Raw genomic sequence first — 25,194 nt, 5'->3', positions numbered from 1 at the left:
ATAGCTAAATCTATAGTGAGACACAAAGGTCTGAAAATGAGATAAGCACCTTGGAAAGTGCAATCCTCAGATGCCCTTCTTGCCCTCACAGAAGGTTTTATTGCAGATTGTGTTGAGGTTTTATTGCAGATTGTGTTGCAGTGTTGTTTCCCAGGCATCCAGAGCCTGCTCCTTCCTTCCCAGCCAGCCAGACCCTTCCTTTGCCTGAGCAGCAGCATCCTCTGCCCTGGCACCTGTGAGCAAGGGCATGTCTTGCTCATGAGGAAAAGTTAAAAGTCACTTTTGGACATTTTCCTCAGCTTGCATCTCCTAATTTGGCAGAGGTATTCAGAATGCACTCAGGGCAAACTTTTGATGGTAGGTGACCACCTGAACCCCTGGAGAGCTTTTGATCCCAATACAATTCCCAATACAATTAATGTCTGAGGAGGAGAAGGAAAAGGCACCCTGGATCTATCTCCAGAAAATCCATTCTAATTGATACAACACCCACCATCTCCTTTCTTTCATTTCAGCATCAGTTCAACTTTAGAAGTCTATAATTTCTATGAGGGACTGAGAGTGCTTTGAGAAGATTTAAATTTTCACAATGAGCAGCTCCTGAGAGATGAGGATCTGAGGACTTGCAAACCAAGCAAGGAGCTGAAACCCATTTGTCTCTGACATTCTACAGGAATATTTTAATCATTAGCTCTTGTAGAAGAGTGGGTAACATTCCAGACATCTTGTGAAAGACTTGTATCCCCCTGTTATTATTATTATTTCTGTATTTTTAATATATTTTTATATTTTTTATTTTTAATATATAAAATATATTTTTATGTTTTATACTTTTATTTATAGAAAATACTAAAGCTCCTGGGGTTAGGGAGGTAAATCCTACAGCCCAGGGAAGTTTTCAACCACCTGATGGTTGTGAGATTTAGGGCACCAGCCATCCTGATGTGTTATTTTGGCTGGGTTTTTGGCCTCTTGCTCTGAGAGCTGGCTCTTTTAAGGGGTCTAATATTCATGTAATCAGTTTATATATTTACCTGAGGCACTGGTTACTTTGAGGTCTATGGCCTCTAAAATCGGGTGTTGTGTAGCCAAGTATTGCATTGCACATTGCTGCTTTGCAGACAATTCCCAAGACTTCAAACAACTAACTGAAATCATAGAAGCAGAAGGGAAAAAAACCTATTAAATGCCCCCTATCATATCTTCCAGTCAATGCAGGGGTATTCTGCAGTAGTTAAAGCAGCCTTCTAAAATACCAATTGAAAAAACGGGCTCCTTTTCTGGGGAAGCAAAAAGGGAGAAAGACTGCTGACACTGCGGAATGAGTTTTGTTTGTTAGGAAAGTCCACTTTGTGGAGTGAGGGGGAAGGGAGAGAGAGTTCCCTGCAACCATTACAGCTCCATCAGATGCAATATTATCCCAGTGATGATTGTTATGCCTAATAGTCATGGACAGCAACTTTCTTCATCCTAGAAAGTGCACAAAGGAAAGCAGTCTCCCAGATGCAAGGCTTCCTCTGTTAAATTTGCCCTGGATGGTTGGGCTCATCAGTCTGCATGCATCTCTGACTGATACACCATGCTGGATGCTTCAGGCAAACACACACTAATTGCTAGAACAAATAGAAAACCCCGAGGATGCCCATGCTTAATGACATTGCCCATACTCTACACTGTCTCTACAACAAATTACTCATTTCATGGCTGTAGGCAATGCAGGTTAATTTGTCTGTATCAGTTGCTAAGTTGAAGCATTCACTTTTAGCAAGACACTGTGCTATGCCTTTCTAGGAAACTTTACAATGCTTTTCGACAAAAAAGCACCAAAAGTAACAGCCCAGGCCATTTCAGGAATTAAAAACTAAGAGACATAAAATCTACTGGAAGCTAAGAGTCAATAGATGCTGATGAAACAGTTACCATATAAACCCCCCAAAAATCTGAAGAGGACTAAAAACACTTTGAGGAGTGTTGAGTTAGAGCACAACACTGGCTCAAAACAAAGGTGGATTGTGCAGAAGCCTGTGCAGTTCCTGTCAGGAATGCTTTAGTCAGGTAATTGCTTTTCAATCAATCTCAGCAAAAGAAATGAGAAGTCAAATATCAAATTAATCAAATTCACAGGCATCTTTGGCTGAGGGACCTGCATAAAGCAAAGCTTATTCTCATAAATGAATGAGGTGAAGATCATGGTCAAATGAGACCCAAGAGTTTATGACATTGCTGAACTGTAGTCACTTAATTACCCACATGAACATGGGGCTTTGGAAGCATGAAACTAAATATTCTGCATTACCGTGCCAACTGAAAGCTTCAGTAGCAAAAGCAGGCTGAGTATTGTTGCCTTAAAGGTGATGGATTGATTTGCCCTCATGCTGCCAGGTTGGGTGGAGGGAGCAGACTGAATGGAACGTGGTGTGTGACACTGGAAAGTCAGGGTTGCTCATTCTCCCTCCTCCAGCAGTGTGACAGGGGTCTCAGGCTGGGGGAAGAGACAAGGACCTGACTCCATGTTTCAGAAGGCTTGATTTATCTTTTTATGATATATTTTACATTAAAACTATACTAAAAGAATAGAAGAAAAGATTTCATCAGAAGACTGGCTAAGAATAAAATAAGAAAGAATGATAACAAAAGCTTCTGTCTCGGAAGGAGAGTCCAAGCCAGCTGACTGTGATTGTTTCTAATTAATTGGTCATTAATTAGAAACAACTAAAATGGACCAATCCCAGATGCACCTGTTGCATTCCACAGCAGCAGATAATCATTGTTTACATTTTGTTTCTGAGGCCTCTCAGCTTCTCAGGAGGAAAAATCCTAAAGAAAGGATTTTCCATAAAAGATGTCTGCGACACAGCGGGATGAGAGGAACAGGAAAAGCATCTTGTGCTGCAAAGACCTCTTCTCCTTCCCTAATCAAACTCTTTCCTCAGCAGTGGAAGTCCCTGCAGTCAGCCCCAGCCTCTGTAGCAGGTATGTCTAAGCAGGCATGTCCTCACTAATGGGATTTTACCACTCAGTTTGGGACCAGAGCTGGACTGCCACCCTTCACAGACCTGGAGGGACATTGCCAGTACCTCTGTGTTTGCAGCAAAAGCTAACATCTCACCCAACCAATCCCATCTTTGTTAACATAATCTTTAGTGAATGAAGAATTTGAGGCTGTGACAATTTACGTTCTTTAGAAGCATGTAACAGACTGAAATACAAACAAGTTTACACAGTAGCAAAGCTCTTGGCAAGTAATCTTTCAGAAAACAAAGGTCCTGCATCCTCACAGACACCTAAATAAACACCTCTATTTGACACACAACGTGAGGTTGATGCTGTGGTCTCTAAAATCTTTGAGGTCTATGGTCTCTAAAATCAGGTGTTGTGTAGCCAAGCATTGCATTGCACATTGTTGCTTTGTAGACAATTTGGAAGTTGCTAATCAACTTCCAAAGGTAAGTTTGGAACCCAAAAATTTGCAAATCTGATGCCAACAAATGCCTTAGTGGGATCCAGGAGGACTTCAAACTACTTGCTGTTTCCCCTACATCTTGGAAGCTGTGCATAAACGCAGTTGGATCCATCTATCTGCTACAGTCCTATCCTGGAGAAAGGGGCTAGAAAGGGATTTGTGCCCTCTTGTGCATCTGTCATCCTGAAATGACCTGATTCAGGTCCTCCTTGAAGACCTTCCCTGCTTTCTCCTCCACTTACAAAGCAGTGGAGGGAGAGAGAGAGAGAGAGAGAAGAGCATCTTAGGATCAAACCCCTGGAGTTAGGGACCCCAGGGATCTAGGTTCACTTTCTTTTCTCCCACCGTTGTAATCTTCTTTTGTGGATTTAGATGAGTCATTCAGCCTCGTCTCGCCTCAGCGTGCCTTGTGTAAAGGCAGAATAACGACCCGTGCTCTCTGCTGCGGGCATCTGCTGGGATTTCCCGGGTGCTGGGAGGGGCAGACCTGCCACGCTCCCCGAGGTGAGTGGAGCAGCGCTGGCAGCTGCTGGGAGCACCCAGAGACCCGCACATCCTGCGGCTCTGATGGGGACGGGGACCTGGTGTTTGTGGCACAGCCACCTCCTTGTCCGCCTCTGTCCCCTCCGTGGTACCCGAGGAGCTGCAGGGAGCACACACACACCCACACACCCTGCGACTCTGATGCGGGCACTGTGACAGGCTGCTGGGGACACGGACCTCGTGTTTGTGGCACAGGCACCTCCCTGTCCCCTCTGTCCCCTTCTATCCTCTCCGTGGTACCCAAGGAGCTGCAGGGAGCACAGACACACATCTGCACATCCTGCGGCTCTGATGTGCACTGTGACAGGCTGCTGGGGACACGGACCTCGTGTTTGTGGCACAGGCACCTCCCTGTCCCCTCTGTCCCTCCGTGGTACCCGAGGAGCCGCAGCGATGCTCCTGGCGCGCAGCGGGCAGGGCTGTCGGTCTGTCCGCGCTGTTTAGTCGGTGATGTTTATCACGTCTGCTGCTTCGCAGGAGGACGGGACGCCCGAGGGGGTGTGGGGGGAATTCTTTGAGCCTTGTTATCCCTACAGTAACTACTGACGACTTTGGCAGGAATGCGGGTGATTGATTTCAGCTCTGGGGGGCTCAGCAGCGTCCCCTGCCCCTCTCCCACCGAACCCTGTGAATTCAAACACCGCCGAGCCGCTAAAACAAAACAGCACTTCACTCCGGGATCTGGGCAAGATCACACTTCCCTCCCTCCTTCCTCCCCTCCCGCCGTCCCCTCCCTCTCTGCCCCCTCGCTGCTTTTCCCCTCCCTCCGCCGGCAGAGCCCAGCCCAGCCGTGCCGTGCCGTGCCGAGCCGAGCCGAGCCGAGCCGAGCCGGCAGCCTCACGCCGGGGCCCGGGGCTGCCCGGAGCGCTCAGCCCGAGCTGCCCAGCCCTGCCCAGCCCTGCCCGGCCCTGCCGTGCCCCCCAAAAGTTGTGCGGAGCGCCGAGGATGGGAGCGCATCTGCAGCCGCTGGCCCTGCGGCTCCTGGCGCTGACTTTCCCCTTGGTGGCCAAGGGTTTTCCCGACGAAACCTTGGAGAAAGCCGCGAAATCCGAGGGATATTGCAGCCGGATCCTGCGAGCCCAAGGCACCCGGAGGGAAGGGTACAATGAATTCAGCCTCAGGGTGGAGGGCGATCCGGAATTTTACAAGCCTGGGAACAGTTACCGGGGTAAGTTGGGCATCCTCCGCATCCCTTACTGGCGAGAATGGTGAGGATGAGGGGCTGTGGAGCTGTAGCGTGGCTCTGCCTGTCATCTCCGATCCCTCTTGCCGTGTGCGTGTGTGAGTGTGTGGGTTAAGGCAGGGCGATGCACCCCACGCATTACTTTATTGGGGATGCTGCTCCCATGGCAAGTGAGAGCAGTTGGGTTTCGGTGATCACTTTACTCCCAAGCACTCCTCCTCATTAAGAGGAATTTCCCTTCTTTTACGAACCCTCTGTACAAGCTCAGCGCTCGCACAAGATCGCAAGTTGCAGCGATGCAAAGTGCACTCTTCCCCGCTTCTGTGGGATTCCTTCCCATCCCTTTAAATATAACCCAGGGCAAGGGAGAAGCTTTAGCATTTAGCAGGGAGGAGAGGAAGATCGGAGCTCATCGTTCCTGCCCTGAAATATGAATGTTAACATAATGAGTTAGCATATGGGCAAACATGATGCAGCACGCTGCCAACTTCCCACATTTTCCACTTACGTTTATCCCACCCCATTTTTAAATTTTTTTTTTCTGGGCAAATGAACAGATGGTTCAAACAGGAAAGAGGCAGAGACAGTGCTAACGACCACTGTAAATAAGAGATGGAGGGAGGCATTCGTTCTTCCCTGAGAATGTCACATACAGTCCTTGGAATGAACTTCCAAAGCACATTTGGGTGTATTTTACTAATTAATAGGCAAAGACAGGTTTTGGTCACTTTTTCTGCCTCACTGTATAATGCCTTCAGAAATAAACCTACTTGGAATGTAGTGTTACTCTTGTATTTTAAAAGCACTTTAAAGAGAACTTGGACATTTTTAGGTACCATAACTCACGTACTTTTAGGAAAAAAGATATTGGGAAATCCTTCAAAGTGTTTCTTAGATCCAGGGTAAAGAGCAATGTTTTCCCATTGCATGAACATGGGAATCTCAGTATATATAGGGAGAAAAAAGTATGCATACATCATAATCATTCAAAGGCTGGGAAGTGCATCTGCAGCAGTGGTTCACCTGTTTTGAGCACCAGTCTGTAACTTTGCATGCTACTGATTTGATTTTTTTTCCCCCAAAACTGTTTTATTTTAACACACTGTGAGGAAATGCATGTTACCCACAAGCTGGGTAGCTGTTCCAGACATTGGGATCAGTACCTGGAGTCTAGAAGATTTCATGTGGTATGTCAGCTTGATACATCTACTAAGCAGCATAAAGATGTGCCAAATTTTTTGATAGTGACAAAAGCGAACATTCGTTAAAAGTTTTGGGATTCACTTCTGTGAAAGCGTTACTGGACATTTTCAGTCATCTACCAAAGAAGTTTCTTTTGCATAGAAATGTAGGAAGAAACTCCCAGATGAATTAGCAGAACTAATTTTCTGGAGATATTAGGTCTTGGCATTAGGAACTCAATTAATAAAATCACATTAGGCTATTATAGCTGCTTGGAAGTGAGAAAATTACAGCTAATGGTAAAAAGTTAAAATGTAGAACAGAATATGTGCCTGCATTTCTGATCCTTAGGGCTGAAGTATTCAGGTGGCACGATGGGGTGTGTAAATTATTCTTTGAGGGCACATTCCTGAATGCTTGGAAGAACACAGATAAATGTTGCTGTAACATAGCAGTAGTTAAAACTGACAATATACAGAAAGTTTTGAGAGCTTGCTTTCAAAGCCATTTCTACAGTCCAACTGGAACTTTATTACTATTTTATGCAAAGGATGGAAAATCTAAGCAAATATTAAAAAAAAAAAAGAGATGTCATGACAGGTCTGTGGGGTTTTGTTTGTTTGTATTTATTCATCTGCAAATTACTCTACATGCAACATGGCAGAAGACTTGCACAACCTCCTTAGCACTGGAGGTTTCCTGTTTCCGTGGCCCCTGCCTGAATTGATGCATCTGGATCCTTGGCACATTCCCTAGTGGGCTCTTGGAACAAACTAGGTATTTTCAAGGTGGATAACACAGGAATTATCTGTGCATGCAAGTGTGCTCCACAAAAGTCTCAGTGTAGGGACATCCATTTGTCTTCATGCCACCAGTGGATGTGACACTTGAGGCTCTCAAGGAGGAAATATCTCAGCACTCTTGCAGTGCGAGAATCAGAAGCCCACACTGTTTGGAGGAGTTTTTATGGCTCCCCTGCAGTTATTCACCTTTAGATCAATCAGAATCTATTTGCCCTGAGGAGGAAGCCCTGGGGGGATCTGTGTGTAAGGAGCTGTGAAGCCTCAGTTTTCCACCTCTGGAGCTGTGATAGAAAACAGCAGCCCTGGGCACTGAGTGACTTCTCTGGGTGGGCATTCACCTCCTCTGCCTGGCAGCAGTGAATAAGGGCACGTTCTCCTGCCAGACAATTAAAAATGTCTCCCTGCAGGACCAGGTTTGTGGGCACACCATCCTAGGGTCGAGGTCCTCTCCTCCCTGCTGGGCACCTGGAGGGAGCCGCTCTGGCTTCCACTGAAGGTCAGGGTTCTCACTGCCTTCACAAATGAGCCTGAATCTGGATGGTGATACAGGGTAATGATCCTTGAAAATACTCAGTCCTGGCTTTATTGATTGTAGAGTTAGATTAATGATTGCATGAGATTTCCATGAAAAAATGAGGTGAGTTTTGTGCTATTAAAATGTAAATAAACTTGCTTCTACAAAAAGGCAGTAGTTTGCCCTTTTCACATGCTAACATGCAGCAGACCTACTTTTTGCTATTATATCATGAAAGGATTATTCTGAAGAAGAAAAGGAGAACTACACTAGTTATAGTCTAGTTCTTACATATACCTTCTGTGTGCATGCTGTTTCTGGTTTTAGTGGAATTTCCACTTGTAGGTCAGTTCACTTTCTCAGTTTTTGAGGAAAGGATCACTTAAGATGTTATGCTCCATTACATTGCTTTGGGGACTTTTCTTCTAAACAATGTTGAGTCTTTTTCTTTCCATTTCTTTCTTCCCCTCTCAACGTGCAAACACTTTGCAAGCAAGCAGTCATTCTGTAAGTACATTAGCCATTCCCACGTTTCACAAACTACGGGTGAAATTTGGAACCTGTGTTTTTTGGTACTTGTGCAGTGTACAACACAGGATGTGTAGGATGAGAATAATCAGATTTCCTGCCTGAAACCAAAGGAGCAAGTGCTTTGATCAGTCCACCTTCAGCTTGGGACACTGGGGAAAGAGGAACGTGTTGAAGGCGTGTGCCAAAGTGCAACTTGTAAAGTAATTAGAGATTTGCCAGAGGGATGGAAGCAGACAAAAAGTAACTGCAGATTTGTAATCTTCCCTTTAAAGTGAAGTCCTTAACTCCGATCCTTGCAGGAAGTTCCTATCATTCAGTGAAAGTTAATTAGTGTGAAGGCGGTGTGAGCAGGACACAGCTGCTGTTCAAAACGCCGGAGTTCAGCCCAAGAACTCTCAGCTCTTATGCAACAAAGAGCCGCTCCCTTGTGAAAAACAGATGTGCTCTGACAGCTTCCCAGTGCTGCCCGTGCTGGAACACCCAGTGCGGGGCAGAGACTCCAGAACAGCTCTGGCTTTTGGGATAAATCCCCGTGTGCTGTGGTGCCGCCTGAGCGCGCCTGGTTCCGAGCACCGACAGAAACCTTCCCAGCCCAGGTGTTCCCCGGCGTTCTGGCCTAGCAAAGCACAGGCCCCGAAGGTGTAAATCCCAAAGCATACATCCCCGAAGGTGCAAATCCCTAAATCCCCAGGACTGCTCTGCTCCGTGCGCTCCCGGTCCATCCGTGCGCGGCACCGCGCTCCGGAGCAGCCGCGCACGGATGGACCCGGCTGAACCCCGGGGCTGGGCTCGGATTGTTTGGCTTTGGGGCTGGATTTGGTTTGTTTGGCTTTGGGCTGGATGAGTTCCCGAGCCCAGCTGCCTGGATGAGGCTGCTGAGTGAGCAGCGCCGGCTGGGGGTGGGCGCATCCCTCCCATTTATCCGAGGTTAAAATCACCGCAAACCGCAGCGGGGGCACTGCTCACCCCAGGCATTCAAAAACTATGAGTCAGGCTTTGGAATCGCCTTCCTTTCTGATGTTTCTGTAGCGTTTCAGGTCTTCTCTCTGTTTTATAGGTAGGTGTTCAGAATTTGGAAAGCTGTTTGTGACTTGGTGAGGAAAAGGAAAACTTGTTGAGTCAACTCACAGCTGGATTCTCTGCTTACTTGCACGCATATTTGAGTGTTTCTGGTGTAACCTTTAACTCACAGTGACTCAGAGTCTTTAATTGCATATGATATGGAAAAATTTGTTGCATGTAAAAGGCCTTTATGGCAGTTAATTTCTAAGAATCACTGCTCAAGCAGCAGTAATGTGTTCATCTCTGTTGAGTTCAGCAGTGTGCTGTTCTCAGTCATCGCAGCTGAGAGGCTGCCTGTGGGTTTTCATTTAGCCAGAGCTGCAGAAGTTTGCAAAACTGAACTAATCATGCTAATTATTGGGCAGAAAATGAATTAATGGATTGGAGCAATACTTTGTAAAGTAAGCAGAAATTTTAATGGCATTATGCTGCTATCCCATTTTGGAATATAATATGTGAAATTTTCTTTCTCCCCTAAAATCACTACATTTAAGCCCATCATAAGGTTCCATGGAATGAAAATCTTGAGAGTTGGGGGACTTCTATTGTGCCCATCACTGCCCCGGATTTGTACAGGTGTTTGCAGGTTTATAGGTCAAAGAAATGGCACTTACACAAAAGTTTGAAAATTGAAATCAATCTCTCCAATCCTTTCTTTTTTCCACATATAGTCAGAAAAGTTAGGTGTTTGTACAGGCACCATGAGTTTTAGACCCAAATACAGCTGAATAATGCTATATATTTTCAATTAGCCTATTTTATATTTTCCTGCTACTGAATTTCTGGATCAAAGAGCTCTCCATATGTTCCAAATGAACTCTGGGGCATATTGTGAAATCCATATCTTTTAAGGGCAATCTGTAATTTTTAGCAGTGTGATTCAACCCCTTGCAGCCTAATTGTGTGAGAGGGAGTCTCTTGTGGATACTCTTCTATGGAGCAGCCTTGGTAGTTGTAATTTGCTCTGAAAACTGTGGGTGGTCTTCAGTTTTTATTGTGCCTGTCAGGGTTGGAGAGTGTAACAATAAAGTACCACGAGTGACTCTGCAATTTATGCTTAAAGTAAAAGCTGCTTAAAACATTGAGAGTTCAATTTTCTGTCTCTTTTAGTTTAATTGTAGAATAACTTCTTTTCCCCTTAAAATTTACCCCTGTTTCAGGAAAGGATTGCTGTAAGTTGTTGAAGAGAGTTTGGTAATTTCAAAAGCCCTGCCTCAAAATTCTGCTTCATTCTCTCTTTCTGATAGTGTTCAAACGAGCCTCAACTGAGGACCCTGAGATTATCTCAGCTGTTTAGAGCCTGGTGCTAAAAATGTGGCTTCAATCCCTGTAGGGGCCATTCACTTCAGAGCTGGATTTGAAGATCCTTGTGGGTGCCTTCCAACCCAGAATATCCCGGAATTCTGTGAACTCAGGTGCTGCTGATGGTGAACAGATCACACAAAGCTGTCTTGCACTGGCATCAAATCAGGGATTTAATCCTGCTACTGAGCATGGTGAAATCAGATTAGTCAGCACCACATTTGCTGTGCTCTGCTGGTGGATCCAGGGCTGCCTTCCTGCTCAGGACAGGTGTGTGAACAAGGAGGGTGTTTGCTGCTCTGTGGGATTGCTTTGGCAATCAGAGCTGGCAGCACAACCTTTGGGGGTCAGCTTCAGCCAGGAGTTTAATGTGTCCTGTTTTGCCCTGAGGATGAAGCAGAGGAAGGATATTTTGAGATTCCCCCCTTTCCAGAAGCGGGAGTGTTGCGTTGAGCAGGCAATGTGGTCATCTGGCATTACAGGCAGAGAGACTTTCTGTGCACTAAAGTACTTTGTCTGTGCTTAGAACTGAACAAAAAACCCATGAAATCAAATGTTTAGGGATGCTCCTTTACATCTAACACCCCCTCACCCCCCCAAAAAACAAACAAAAAAACCCTCACAAAGAAAAAAAACCCAAAGTAGAAAAACTCCTAACCCCCAAACCACCACCAAAACAACCCTTCTGTAGATCTGAGCAGATTATCAATCTGGTTTAAAAAAAAAAGTGGGAGGAAAAGAGGAAAAAAGCTGAGTTACTTCATGCCAGTCTTTCTCAGTTGATGTGGAAACTTGGACTGAACATTTTGTATTCTGTCTGGCTTGGCTCCCTGTTGTCAGCGCTCTAACTTTGGCTAATGCCAACGCAGAGCGCACACCTTTCAAGCTGTGAAACAACATGCAGGTGGCTGATTTCACAGCTGATGGTTTGTTTTTGTTGTTTCCCTGCTCATCACACCCCAGTGACGCTGTCTGCTGCCACTCCTGCCTACTTCCGAGGCTTCACCTTGATCGCCCTCAAGGAAGGGAAAGAAGGAGACAAAGAAGAAGACCATGCAGGATCTTTCCAGGTGAGAGAACTTTCCCTAACCTACGCCCCCAGGAGTCTTCTTTACTGTTTGCCTGGCTCAAAGAGAGGTTTTATGGGCACAGCAGAGTGCAGACTGTGTTTTGATAAGCATAAATGTTTGTGGGTGTTGCCATGAGGACAGCATAAAATGTTTTATATTCCACGCCTGTGGCATTTTTGGGGTCCCCCGTGGCAGGAAGGAAATGATGAATGTGACTCCATGTTCTTAGAAGGCTATTATATTATATTATAATATCCTATTCTAAAGAATATTCTATACTAAAGAATAGTCTATTCTTTAGTATCATTTTAGTATAGCATAATATATTATGCTATACTAAAACTATACTAAAGAATAGAGAAAGAATACAGCAGAAGGCTAAAAGACAATAATGAAAAACCTGTGACTCTCTCCTCAGAGTCTGACACAGTTGGACAGTGATTTTTCATTAAGTTAAAACAATTCACATGAACTAATGAAACCTGAACATCTGTTTTGGATAAACAATCTCCAACCACATTCCAAAGCAGCAAAACACAGGAGAAGCAAATGAGACAATTATTGTTTTCATTTTCCCCTGAGGCTTCTCAGCTTCCCAGGAGAAGAAATCCTGGCAAAGGGATTTTTCAGAAAATATGGCAGTGGCACCATGTGTGTTCAAGGAGTCAAGGCTCCTGTACCTGGACTGCAGGCTGCCTCCCCTCATTCCTACAGCTAAAAATGAGCATCAGTTATTTGAACTAGAGCCTAGGACACCTGAACCTTTTATCCAAAGTGAATATCACTATTGGTCTATTCATATTTTGGCTTTTGTGTTTCTCTGCCCTGATATTTTTGTCCACTGAGATGTAGAACCTGACTCTGAGAAGTGTTTACCATGACTGTAATGACTGTTTTATCATTCATAAATTAGATTCTGCTGTTTTATTTATGCTCAGTAGTACTTTACTTAATGAACACATTCAGTGGGATGAAATGTTTGTTATTAAAAGGATTAGAATCCAGAGGGATGATTCACAAACTGGTATTTTCAGCCACTCCATGCAGGGAATTCTGGAAAATGAGAGTATATGTAATATTTATGAAAGAAGGTAGAAATTATTTAAGTAGGTTTGGTTCTCACATGAGGTATTGTTTGCTGTTTGATTTTCTAGGCTTATAAATATTGTTGAATTGCATTGATTACAATTTATAGTATGAGTAATAATATTGATAGTAATTTTAATAGTGATTTTTAGGCGAAGATTTCACTTGCCTTGGCTTTCAAGGTTTTCAAGGGAAATACTCAAGTTTCAATTTTAGTGATCTGCAAGGAGCCAGAAATGAACACATTTTCCTATATTTGTTCTATATTTTTTGTATGTAGTAAATATGATGTGCAAACTCAAGAAGTAATTGCCCAGTTTTCTTGCTGAGTTTGCTTAGAGGCCTCTGTCTGATTTTCATACACTTTGTAAGAAAATCTAGAATAAGTGAGAACTTCTTTGAGGTTGGAATAACTCCATCTTCCTTAAAATGAAACAAATTCCTGTTTGGGAGTAATCTTTTTAATATGTACTTTTGATAAGGTTGGATTTTTAAATAAGCTGGTATTGAAGGATCAGCTACTGCTAAGAAATAGAAATAGTGATGTTTCATCTATTTTAAAAGAAGCTTGTTACCATTAATTTCTTCATTTCAGTCGTTAGTATCTCTGTGGCTGTGGCTAATGGGAAAAATTTGGCCTGAGTTTTGTCTTTATTTCTAATTCTGAGCAACTCACTAAGCTTTGCTGAAGTACAGAGGCATTTTGAAGTTAGCAGAGTGGGAAGTAAATGGAAATTCTATATAGATGGATAAAAAAAATCCCAGTGGATCTCAGTTGAGGGAAGATTGTTTAATTAAGTGCATTGTATGGGTTACAATCTGAACTCAATGTTCTTATGGGCAGGTGGGAGTCTCAAAGGTTATTCATAACTACATTTGTATATCTGTGGTTTAAACAGTACTCACCATGCTCATCCCACGTTAGCACAACTCCCTGAAGTTTATTCAGATGGTGTCTGCCTGTTCTGCCTCTGTGCATACAGATGTAAGATTCTCATTTAAGAATTCAAAGAATGCTTGCAGTGGTAAATACAGACATCCCTTGTACCATGGCTGGGTGGTAGCAACCAGGAGAAAAAAGATTCAAGTGTTTGCACCTGTATTTTTATTAGAAAGTGAAGATGCCAAGGGTGGCTGAACAGCTGTGCAGAGTAAGAAAGAGCTGTGTGTGTACAGTAACGTGGATGCCACTTGCAGCTCTGTTTTCCCTGTGTTCAGATGGAGCATATACCATCCAACAGCTCACACAGTGCAGCAGAACTTGGGGAAAATTCCTTAACAGTGGCATGAGACTGAATGCTGCTTTTGGACTACACCTCTGCCTCCATGAGGAGACACATCCACAGCCCATAGCCTGGTCAAAAGGAAGCACTGCTTGAAGCAAGTGTTTCATTGGTGTGGGATTCACATTCTCTGAACAGAGAGACAAAATTCTCTCTCTCAGGTTTTTTCCTGGAGAAGCAGAGAAAAGAATGATCAAAACACTTCTTATCTCATTTGCTGCCCCTGTGTTTGTGCACAAGTGGAGTGCATTGTGGAAGATTGTTTACCTGAAGGGATTTGGTGATTGGCTTCTGGTGTGAGTGTTTTGTTTTCTTGGCCAATCTCTGCAAGCTATGTCCTGACAGTCACTCAGGGGGCAATCACGAGATTTTGTTCAGTTGAGTTCTTGTTCGGTTTCAGTTTAGATGTAGTGTAATATAGTACAAAATAATATAGTATAATAAAGTAATTAATTAGCCTTCTGTTACAATGGAATCCTGCCCATCATTCTTCCTGCCTGTCGGGCAAAATTCCACCAATACACTGGCATCAGAAAACTTCCTGGTGTAACCAAAGAATGGCATGAAATGGGAGCTGACCAAGTAAGACTCTACTTCCATGACTTAGAGCCCGTCAAACACTTGATTTACATGCCTCAAACTGTGAATTCCAGCAGGTTTCCTGGAGAAGGCCTGGCTGCACTCTGTGCTCACTCAGGACCAAGCCCCTGGTGTCAGACTGGGCAGCAGGGAGGGCGGTACCTCGAAGCTCTGTGAAGGAGCATGTGCTGGTAAAGAAGAGCTGTCATGGAGTTTTTGACAGGGATGTGGCACACCTAGAATTTAGAATTACACTGTTCTCAGGGACCCAGTGCAGCTGGAGCAGGGGGAGTCCTGCAGCCCATGTGAGCAGCTGCTGTAACCCCCTCATGGCTCATTGCTCCTGTGTCACTCTGCAGGTCACCACGTACAGTCAGTCTTCATTAATCATCAGGCTGCAGGGTTGTGATCCTAAAAATAGCACAGCTGTTAAAATTTGTGGTTGGACAGGTATTTTTTTCTGTACACTTTCTGGTTATTCCTATACTTGAGACCTTTACAGATGTTTGGTGTGGACTCCACCATCCTAAATCTGTTCTCCTCTGAGAAAACTGAGACTTTAAAATCTGATTTTACTGTTTGTTTACTCAATGCAGTCAAACTTCCTTGGTTTTTTTGTCCTTGTAGTGCGCACAAGACACGATCCAGCCTTAAAATAAATTACTCTGTCTCCCAGAAACACGTGTTAAATAGCAAAATTAAATATGGCTAGGGAATCCAAGATGCCAAATCCAGTCATAGAAATCTGGGGATATAGAATAGGGCTCCTCCTTATGCCAGCAGTAATTGTACAGCTCAGTGAGGCCCTCTGAAAGCTCTGGGTATCTGTCCCATTGGCCTCTTTACACAAACCATTCCCAGCTCTTGTCATGCAGACTGCTGATCCTTCTCTTTTGTAATGTTTAGCAACAGTCTGCAAATCGTTTGGAAGGCAAATTAAACCCCAGGGCAGCAATCACCACTGGCTGACTGCAGAAGAGTGTCTGTACAGGCCATTTGAATCAACATATGCATGCAGTGTAATAGATTCGGTCTGATAAATAATGTACAATATCACAAATGTAGCGCTGAACCTCATCTCATCTATCTTCCTTGTTCTCTGAGGAAGGATAAATATTCCAAGGAAATTTTTGGTGGATGTTTTGTCAATCCGTTCTGAAGTGTTGAACAAGAAGAACAAATTCATCTCTCCAAGTTTAAACACTTCAATCTATTGTATTTAATAGAAAATTTAAGGAGAACTTTGTAGATATTTTACTAACATCCAAACTGAGTCTTCACTAATAGTGGTTAAATTGCTCTCTTATGAAATTGTTTTCCTGAATTAAGAATTTTCTTGACACATTATGAGGAAGGTAGTCTGAAGTTTCCTTTATTCCCCCTCCAATTCCAAACACACTCTACCTGTTCATTACTCAAATATTCATATTTTCATTGTATCTCCTTCCAGCTTTGCTTTTTCTGCAGTCGAGATTCCAGTCTTACATTCCTCAGAATTGTACACAGGAGTTGATCTGGACTCTCAGAATAAAATCACAGTATTTGGATACAGTTATACCTGAAGTGGCACAGCTTTGGAGTTCCTGGTGTTCAGGAAGGATTTTCTCAGTCCGTGGTTTTTTGTTCTTTTTTTTTTAATGTAGAGCTTCATCTGATTTATCAAGGAAGTTATGAACTGCAATCCTGTCCTTCAGGATGCCATTCATTCCTCCAAAAGAGGGTACTATTTGTGAACATAGCTGATAATTAAACACTAAATAAAGAAAAATATTGAAATTTTTTTTAAATTAAGATATTAATTATAAATAGTAATGAAATAATATATAAAATATATAAATATAAAATAATAAAAATAATTTTATAAAATATTTATAGATAAATATATAATTTTATATAAGTATTTAATTATATATAATTATATATAAATAATATAAATTTATATAAAATATATTAATAATTATATATAACAATTTTTATATAAATGTATAATTTGTATAAAATTATTTAATTATATATAATTATATAAACATATATAAATAATATAAATATATATAATACATATAAAATATATAAATAATTATATATATGTAAAATGGTGTGCAAACATGATCTCTTTCATATACAGTGATAAGCTGAATCACAAAGACTCAAAATTAGGCACTTCCTTGTACTGCTTTGGCATAGTCACTTTCTAGATTTGTATCTTACACCTGCATTTTGGTGATAGTTTAGTGTTAAATGCCTTCAGCATAGTAGTTCCTCTGGAGGTGTCCTTTTGCCTATTTTTTGCTCCAGAGTGAACCAGAAAAATTCTTAGTTTAGGTGCCTGAATTTGACGACCCACCTGTGCACAAGCAATGTAATAAAGTGAGCAGGCACAGCAGCAGCCAGAATAAAGGTTTCATTAAAGATGTGGCATTTATAAAAGCTTGAGGCTGTCCTGAAGAAGAAAACATTTAAGGAAAATTGGAGTAGTCAGCTAAGTAAGGTGAGCAAGGGGTCCTTTATCTCTGGTCCCTGCACCAAGAGCCCAGACATGTCCTTTGTTTTTGGTCAACCCATTCTTTTGATGCTGTTTAGTTGACTGATGTGCTCAGCAAGGCATTTAGATGAAAAGGTATTTTTACAACCTCTTGGAAAAGCAGCTCCTCTAATGCTCTGTTGCAGCATTTTATAGGAATCTTACATTTTCTTGATACAGTGCATTTTGAAAGAAGCAGTCTTAAAAGTCTTTCAGCCATTTCAAATGATTTATTCTCCTATTTCTATGCAAAGGTTGTTTTATGGTTTTTAAGAGAATTAATGACTGCAATTATTTTGTAAGCCTTTAATAATAAAAATTCAGGTATACTTGGGTCATCTTGATGCTCTTTTAGGCTCGTATGTTTGGGGTTTTTAAGCTTGTATCCCAATATAAGCTCATCAGGCTACTTTGTAAATAGCCTATTCTGAGGTGCATGAATTGATGTAGTTTTCTTTAACAGGCCCAGAACTTCTAAGTATTTTGCTCATGTTTGCATTCTCCACATTCCCTGTCCCAGCATCTCATCACTGAGACAGAGTCTGTCATCTTACTCCTTAGAAGCATGTGGAGGTAATGATCCAAAGCTGTAATTACAGGAGTATTTTAAACGGAATATGCCAGGTATAGGATTTGTAGACTAAGCAGGTAGACATGAACTCTGAGTCTGTAAAATTTAAATCTCTTGTTCTTTTGCATTTACAAGAGTATTCCCACATTTTCTTTCTGTAAGAATCACTGCAAATATTATTCTAGGCATAAACCCCCTATCTATCATGATGGAAAACCAAACTCCCGTTCACCTTTCTAGTAGGGTGGAATTGTTTAACCTTGATGAACACTTTCACACATTTTTTCCAGAACTCCAGATTCTCTATCCTTAATATTCAGGGATTAAAAATGAGCTTAAAAATAAAAATCCCCAAAAAAGTATCTGCCACTGCCAGTTTTAGCACTGACTGGAAAATGTGAGCACTTTGAGTGAGATTAACTATAAATATCTCTCCTACACTGGAAAAGCCTCAACCGGAACCACTTATAGGCAATATTTTGGTTAAGGAAATTGCCTCAGGAGGTGAGGTAGTTATGCCTTGCTTTAGAGCAGTGAAAGGCGATGTAAGAGAGTGATGGAACTTGCAGAACAGAAGCAGCTTTGATGGTCATTATTTGCCGCTGATGAGGCTGGAGAAAAACCAGACTGGATCCCAACTGTGCAGTTTTTATTCAGTTGTTTTTTTGTTTTTTTTTTTACATTTTTATTCAAGTTTTAGCTTGTGCTATGAATGAGACAAAAAATCTTTACATGGAAATGTTTTTCAGGTTTTGCAAACCAGCTCTGGTTTGTTACACCTTGTTGATTGTGTACTGAGCTGCTGTGTCTTTTAGAATAAATGATTCAAACCATAAAATTTCACAGCCAAAATAAGAAAACATAGGAAATTTCTGAATACTGTTTTGTTATGTATTTTGTTACAGTGGATCTTTGAGCTACTAACACAGGTACAAAGAGGAAATAAATATTAAATTGTACTTGCAGTGTAACTTAGTTCACTGCTGAAGAAAAATGGGATTCAGTCTCTTAGGCTGGTCTCATTCTTCTGATGTCAACTTGCTTATCTCAGCTTTGTTAGAGTGCCTTTTCTGAGGGTTTTCTTGCTACATCACTATCATCACTTTAAAAACCAACGCTTTTAGTTAATTTGGCTTTAGTTTATCTTCTGACATTTCTTTTTTTTCGCTCTTTCCCTATCTTCCTGCTTGGCTGTGGAAAAAAACATCTAACTTCTGGCCACATAAGATTTGGTTCTCTTTCTTTAATCTAATCTAATTTTTCCTCTTTTCTTTATTTAAAAAAAATTATTGTCTTTTTGTCTGCTGGGGAAATGCTTTTTCTTGAGAATGACTTCAAATGATGATTGTATCTCAGTAAGAGCTTATGTTTTTTGGAAAGGGTTATGCCTAAACAAATATTTAATTTGTGATGATTCAAGTTCTGTTTTGGAAAAGTACCAGCCAAAACACAAATGAAAGAAACTCTCTAAAAACAGTAAAACCAAAAACAGGAAGCATGTTTTTTGAGATTGGTTAGCTGAAACTCCAGGCTCCTCTTCAGATCCAAAGCTTATCAGAGCTGGATTATCTCAAGTGTAACTTCTGCCCTTTTTTGCACACTGCCAGTGCAGCAGAGCCAGACTATGTCATGGTAGAATATCAGAATTGCCTAATTAAATCCTCTGTTCAAGAAAAATATCTATTAGTTTATTCTGTTCTTTGGGTTAGCATTAAACTGCAAGACTTCCTGGGTCTAGAGGAACTAGAAGGGTCTAGAAGAGGCTTCTAAAGAGACTCATTTAAGAATTGTTTCCTAGAATTTGGCACTGACACTTAACAAATCAATCCTCAAGAGAGGAAATTATACTGTTCCCTTCTGCCTTGGAGATCCCAGTCTGCTCCTCAGACACATCAGTGTTCAGAGTCCCATTCTGGGGCTCTCTGGGGGTTTTGGGATTATTTGATGCCTGAAGAGGGCTCTGTTCAGGTTCTTGCAGTCCAGAGGCCAGTTTTGCATTTGCAATTGTCTCACCCTGAGACAAAGTCTGGATCCTTCTAATTCTGTTGTATCAATCAGTGAGAGCTGTGTGTTCTTCCCTGGACAGTGTTTAAGTGCACATATCTGTCTCAGTGACTCTAAGGGGATTTACTTCAAATATCCATTTATTTCCAGCCTAGGTAAACTGCCTAACTCATTGTTATTCCCCTCTCAGATAATCTTTCTTCAGATGGTGGCACCTGGGCCATGTGAAATTTTAGTAAAGACATTTAACCCCTCTGGCAGCAGTCAGATGCTTTACAGGTGCCATATGGCTGCTGTCATGGGTTAGAACTCCAGATGTATGTAGGCCCTAGGTTCATTGGAACATCTATTCAGCAGCTCTTCCTTCATTTATAATGCTGCCATTATGCTTTCCATCCTAGATTTCCCTTTTTGTCACCCATAATTCACCCAAGGCAGCCATCAATTCCTCTGGTTTGTTTCGCAGCTGAGAGAGATCAGCACACGTCTCTCTCAGCTCCTATCCCCTCCTGAAATGCCCCAAGAATTCCCTCTGATGAAGTTTTCCTTTCTGCTGAGACCTTCAGCACGTCACTTCCAATCAATGGGGCCTCAGAGCAAGTGTTTGTTCTTTGCACTTCCACTCTGCATCAGGTTAGAGAGCATTTATCAGGCATTGCCTGCAGCCTGGACTGTCTGAGCTATCACTGCCTGTAATCCTCACCCTGATATTATGGATCTGGACACCTGTGCTACCCCCAGAATGACACAGGGCTTTAAAAGGAAGGGTTATTCTGGGAAAATGGCTTCATTCCTCCACTTCTCTCCAAGCAAGCACTGTCAGCTTCCAGCCTGTAATGACAGGCTATGGGCATATGGAGTTATGCCTGTGCCTAAGAGTGTTTTCTCATGATGTGTTTTCTTTTCCCATCATGTGAATTGGGACAGTGGAGAGAGAGGGGAGGAGGGTGAATGAAAGTGATGATAAAGGCTGAGGCTCAGCTTGACAGTTTCTCCAGGCTATACAGAAGAAAAAATATATATAAGAAAAAAAAATATAAAATATAAATAAATATATTTATATATAAAATATAAATATATATATATAATATCTGTAAAAATATATATAAGAAAATGTAACAGAAGAAAACCCTGTTGTCAGTCCTCTGGACTTCTGAAGGTACACAGATGCCAGTAGAAAGTCTCCCAAATAAATTTAAATTGTGGTCCTTCTTTTATTCTTTTTTTTCTTTTTTCCTTTTTTTTTTTTTTGTTTGTTTGTGTGGTTTGTTTTGTTTTGTTTTGTTTTTTTGTTTTCTGGTTCTTTCCCCCTCCACTGTGTTGAGAGGTTTTGGTGACTTCTAAGCAGAATGGCTGTTTTAAATTCAGGAGTTTACCTACCTGACTCATTTAGGAATGGCTGCTGTAGGCAAAATCCATCCTCCAGGCTTCATGGTCAGTTCTCACTGCAGCTCACTGCTGAATTAATTGCTGCTAAACTGAAAGTACTGCTTGCTATGGCTGTTGTCTTGAGAACTGCCTCCTGAATCCAGAAGGCACTTTCGCATTATTCAAATGACAATATTTTTAGCTTCCATTATTCTAGACTGCACATGCAGTCTGCTCAGACCTAGCCCTGAGAGTCCTCCTTCTCAACTCTTCCCTTTCTAATGATGGAAGTGACCTCTCAGTGTTTGCCAAGGATATTGTTTCAGCTCCCACTGCTGCCCTGAGCAGTTGTAATTGATTCTTGTCTTTGCTGTGATGGCTCTCTCTCATGACCTCACAACCCAGGCTCGTTACTCATCTGATCACTGAGCATTTATTTATCCTGCCTCACAATGATGTAAGACCTGCCCAGGAAAAGAGCAAATCCTTGGATTCTGGCACGTTCAACATGTTTGCCTTTTGGTGCTTTGTCTTTACAGACCTCCAGAGATGGTTTTGGTCATTTCACTTCATGCAGTGATGAGTGGAAATCTGTAATGGTGCCCTCAGAATGATGTGCAGCGGCTCACACAACTGAGAAATTTGCCCTCTCGTCCTAATCTCATCAGATGTTTTGCTTCATTGCTGGCCTTTACTCAAGAGACTTTGCAGACATGTTTCTCATCAGGATACTTTGTTTTTCTCTGGTTTGTTTTCTCAGAAAACTGTGCAGTAAAGCTTGGATGTAGCTTTGAGAAGTCTTTTTACCCCTGGCCAGGTTGAGGCTGTTTGGAGTCTCAGACTAAAAAATCCACTTAATGTTGCTCTTTTTTTCCCACTTTTGCAGCACTTGCAAGGTGAAGAGATGAGTCTGACTCCATGTTCTCAGAAGGCTAATTTATTATTTTATGATATTATATTATATTAAAGAATGTTATACTAAAACTATTGCCTCATCTAGCACAATGCTGGACCACTTCAAGGTGAAGGGACCTTGTTCATCTCCGTGAAGTCTGGGATTGTAGGGATAACTCTAGCTGAAAGTGCTTACACAAAAGGTTCTCTTTGGACATACAGACCAAATTCAGTCATCAGAATTTCTCCTGGTCTGTTCTCTCCCATCCTGATTTCCTTCAATCTTTGCTGTCCACCTCAACCAACCTCTGCTTAGTTATCCCCTGAATGAGGTACCCTTCCCTTAAAGAGTTGAGGAAGCATTTGGACAAATGCTCTTGGGCACATGGTGGGACTCTGGGGATGGTCCTGTGCAGGGCCAGGAGCTGGACTCAATGATCCTTGTGGATCCTTCCATGCCAGCACATTCTGTGATTCTGTGACCTTTCCTCTGATCCCAGCCTGTCCCCCTCTGAGGGAGTTTCCTGGTCATGGCCATTGCTGCTCTAAGAATAATGCTTTCATGGATGCTTTCTCACATGGGAAGGTGAGAATTTTGCTCTGACAGCCCTGCTGCCTGTGCAGGACTGACATCCTATGGCTGATGAAGCCAGGGGATGTGGCTTTCACTCCAGGCAGGAGATAAAGTTGTCTCTGCCTTCCCCCTTTGCTCCAATTGCTCTGACCTCCCTCAGCACAAGGCTTACTTTCTGAACTGGTTGAGCCAGGTGCTTTCCTCTCATTTTTGTTCATCATAGCAGGGAATCAGCCATGAGCAGAAATGGCCTCACCACAGAGCCTTCTGAGCCAGGTTGTTTCTCAAGCCATGGTCTGGATGTTCCCATTCCCTCAGGAGTGACTTACAGGAGCTTGACTTATCAATCAAGCTCTAAATATTCAAGGATTTGTTTAGAAATAATGTACCACTGTTGAGTTAGTGAGGGTCCCCAGGATGAGGTGAAGAGATGAGTCTGACTCCATGTTCTCAGAAGGCTGATTTATTATTTTATGATATTATATATCATAAAATAATAAATATCAGAATGCTATACTAAAACTATACTAAAGAAAGAGAAAGGATACAGACAGAAGGGTTCACAAGAATGATAATAAAAACTCATGGCTGACTCCTCAGTCTGACACAGCTGATGGTGATTGGTCATTAATTAAAAACAATTCACATGGAACCAATCAAACATTCACCTGTTGGTAAACAGCAAAACAGGGAGAAGCTAATGAGATAATATTGTTTTTTCTCTGAGCTTTTCATCTTCCCAGGAGAAGAAATCCTGGCAAAGGGATTTTTCAGAAAATATGACAGTGACATAGCACTTGCCGCTATAGTGCTGTAGTTCTGCTTTCTGAAATGATTCTCGACTCCTGCTCCAAGTAGTTGTGCCTTTGGAAGGACCTGTTATTGAGAGTTGCCCAAAATGGAAATCTACATATGAACAATCACTGAAAGGGGACAAGAAAACTTTCTTGTGAGTAATTGTGTTCCTCAGAAGAGGGCTGTAGTTTTTTTTAAACTTATCTCAAACCATCACCCTTCTACTCTGTTTTGTCTCCTTTTTCACTTGCTGTGAGAAAAACTGAAAGTCATATATTGAGTTTCACTTTTCCCATGGTTGCATAAGAGGCACGATGTGAATGCACACAACATGTTCTGCAAACCCAGAATTTTCTGGATTAGGTACTTTTGGTTTCAATGGATGTAGACAAGTGACTATACAATGAATACTGATACAGGCAAGATATTTACATAAGCCATAATTATTGGGAATCTGTTGAACTTTTGGCACAAAAAAGAATTATTTTATCAAACAAATTCTCAAACAAATATTTGCCAGAAGACACTTTGTATTTTTAATGCACAGTTACTTTTGATTCTTAAAACACCATTGAAATTAATTTTCGGACGAGAATAAATCAAGAATAACAAAGAAATTCCCGATCCAGTTGCACAAAAGCTGATGTTTGGCTTTTGAGAATGCTTTTCAGAGTAGTCAGTAATTAGAAAGGGAAATTCCCTGCTGGTGTAGAGCTACCATTTTGTTCCCTGTTCCCTGCATTGTTGCTGGGGGTAGGGTTATTATGCAATCCCTCCCCAGCTCATCCTACCAGACTGCTCACTAATTTGTAGGCTGTAGGTGTAAATTGAAAAGCCTTCATCCTGCTTCTGTTTACTTCACAGATTGAACTGGGCTCCAATTATTCTCCTCTATTGAGTGAATTGAGGCACTGTTGCTGCTCTTGCCTCTTTTTTTCCTCCTTGTGGGTGGGCACAGTTCATTTGAACCTGCTTTTCTTTTCCAAGGAAACGTTTAAAAGACTGAGTGTGTAAGAGGTAGCTTTGGTACTCAGTGTTCCATAACTGTAATGATTATATATCTTGATACAGTCAGTAGTGTAGTAGAGGTTCCTTAGGGCATTGCCAATGTTTATTCATTATTTGTCAGGCACACATCAGGGTTTTGTTCTCCTACAACCCATTTACTCTCTTCTTTTTTTTTTTCTTTTTTTTTCTTTTTTTCTTTTTCTCATTTTCCTCCTAATTTCAGCTGGATGAGCAAAGTTGACTCTGTTTGTATGGGGGACTTAATTATACCTGTTATTGCTTTTTTAAGCCTGTTTGTCACAAACTTATTTTAGCTAACAGACTGCTTTTAAATAGGAAGAAGACAGAGTAGAGGAGAGAGGGGACATAAAGTAGCAAACAAATTGTGAAAATGGAAAAATACTTTTCACCACAATCTCTCTTGAGCAATAGGTACTTTCCCAGGAAAATGAGCTCCCTATTTTATACCATTACACGAGGAATGCCTTCTGGAAGCTTCAGGGAGGTATTTTAAATGGTTGCTAAGGCAGCAGTTTGCCTCTTATTGCTGTCCTTTTGCTCTGGCCTCTCTTTACATGGTACTGTGGGAATCCCACATGGATGAGTAAATGAAAAACCCCCAGTCAGTAAATCACCCCCCCTCACTAATCCTTCCTGTTAAGCAAATCTGCCCACACATTGTGATAAATCCCAGATTAAGATAATCATAAATGTTTTCTGTATTAGCTGCAGTGGGGTTTTTGGACTGTGCAAAGTTTCTTGGCTTCCTTTAGAATCTTTCAGTAACCCAGTTTTGTTGTCCATAAAGATTGTACAAAGTGCTTGTATGAATTAGAGTTGGGTTATGATATATTTAGA

General features: G+C 41.9%; 1 protein-coding gene across 1 annotated transcript in view; it reads left to right on the top strand.

The window, feature by feature from the left end:
* The first annotated feature begins 4,797 nt into the window (after positions 1-4,797).
* SPON1 (spondin 1) overlaps positions 4,798-25,194 on the top strand; it is a 190,704-nt gene continuing 170,307 nt past the window's right edge. Inside the window, exons 1-2 of the mRNA XM_036383446.2 lie at positions 4,798-5,174; positions 11,547-11,653. Of these exons, the coding sequence (XP_036239339.1) occupies positions 4,952-5,174; positions 11,547-11,653 (330 nt within the window). The 5' untranslated portion in view covers positions 4,798-4,951. The remainder of the gene's footprint in view (positions 5,175-11,546; positions 11,654-25,194) is intronic.

This window comes from Molothrus ater, chromosome 6, assembly GCF_012460135.2.
Source record: "Molothrus ater isolate BHLD 08-10-18 breed brown headed cowbird chromosome 6, BPBGC_Mater_1.1, whole genome shotgun sequence".
NCBI classification, from domain to species: Eukaryota; Metazoa; Chordata; class Aves; order Passeriformes; family Icteridae; genus Molothrus; species Molothrus ater.
The sequence above is the reverse complement of the archived record's forward strand: the minus strand, read 5'-3'. Positions and strand labels throughout refer to the sequence as shown.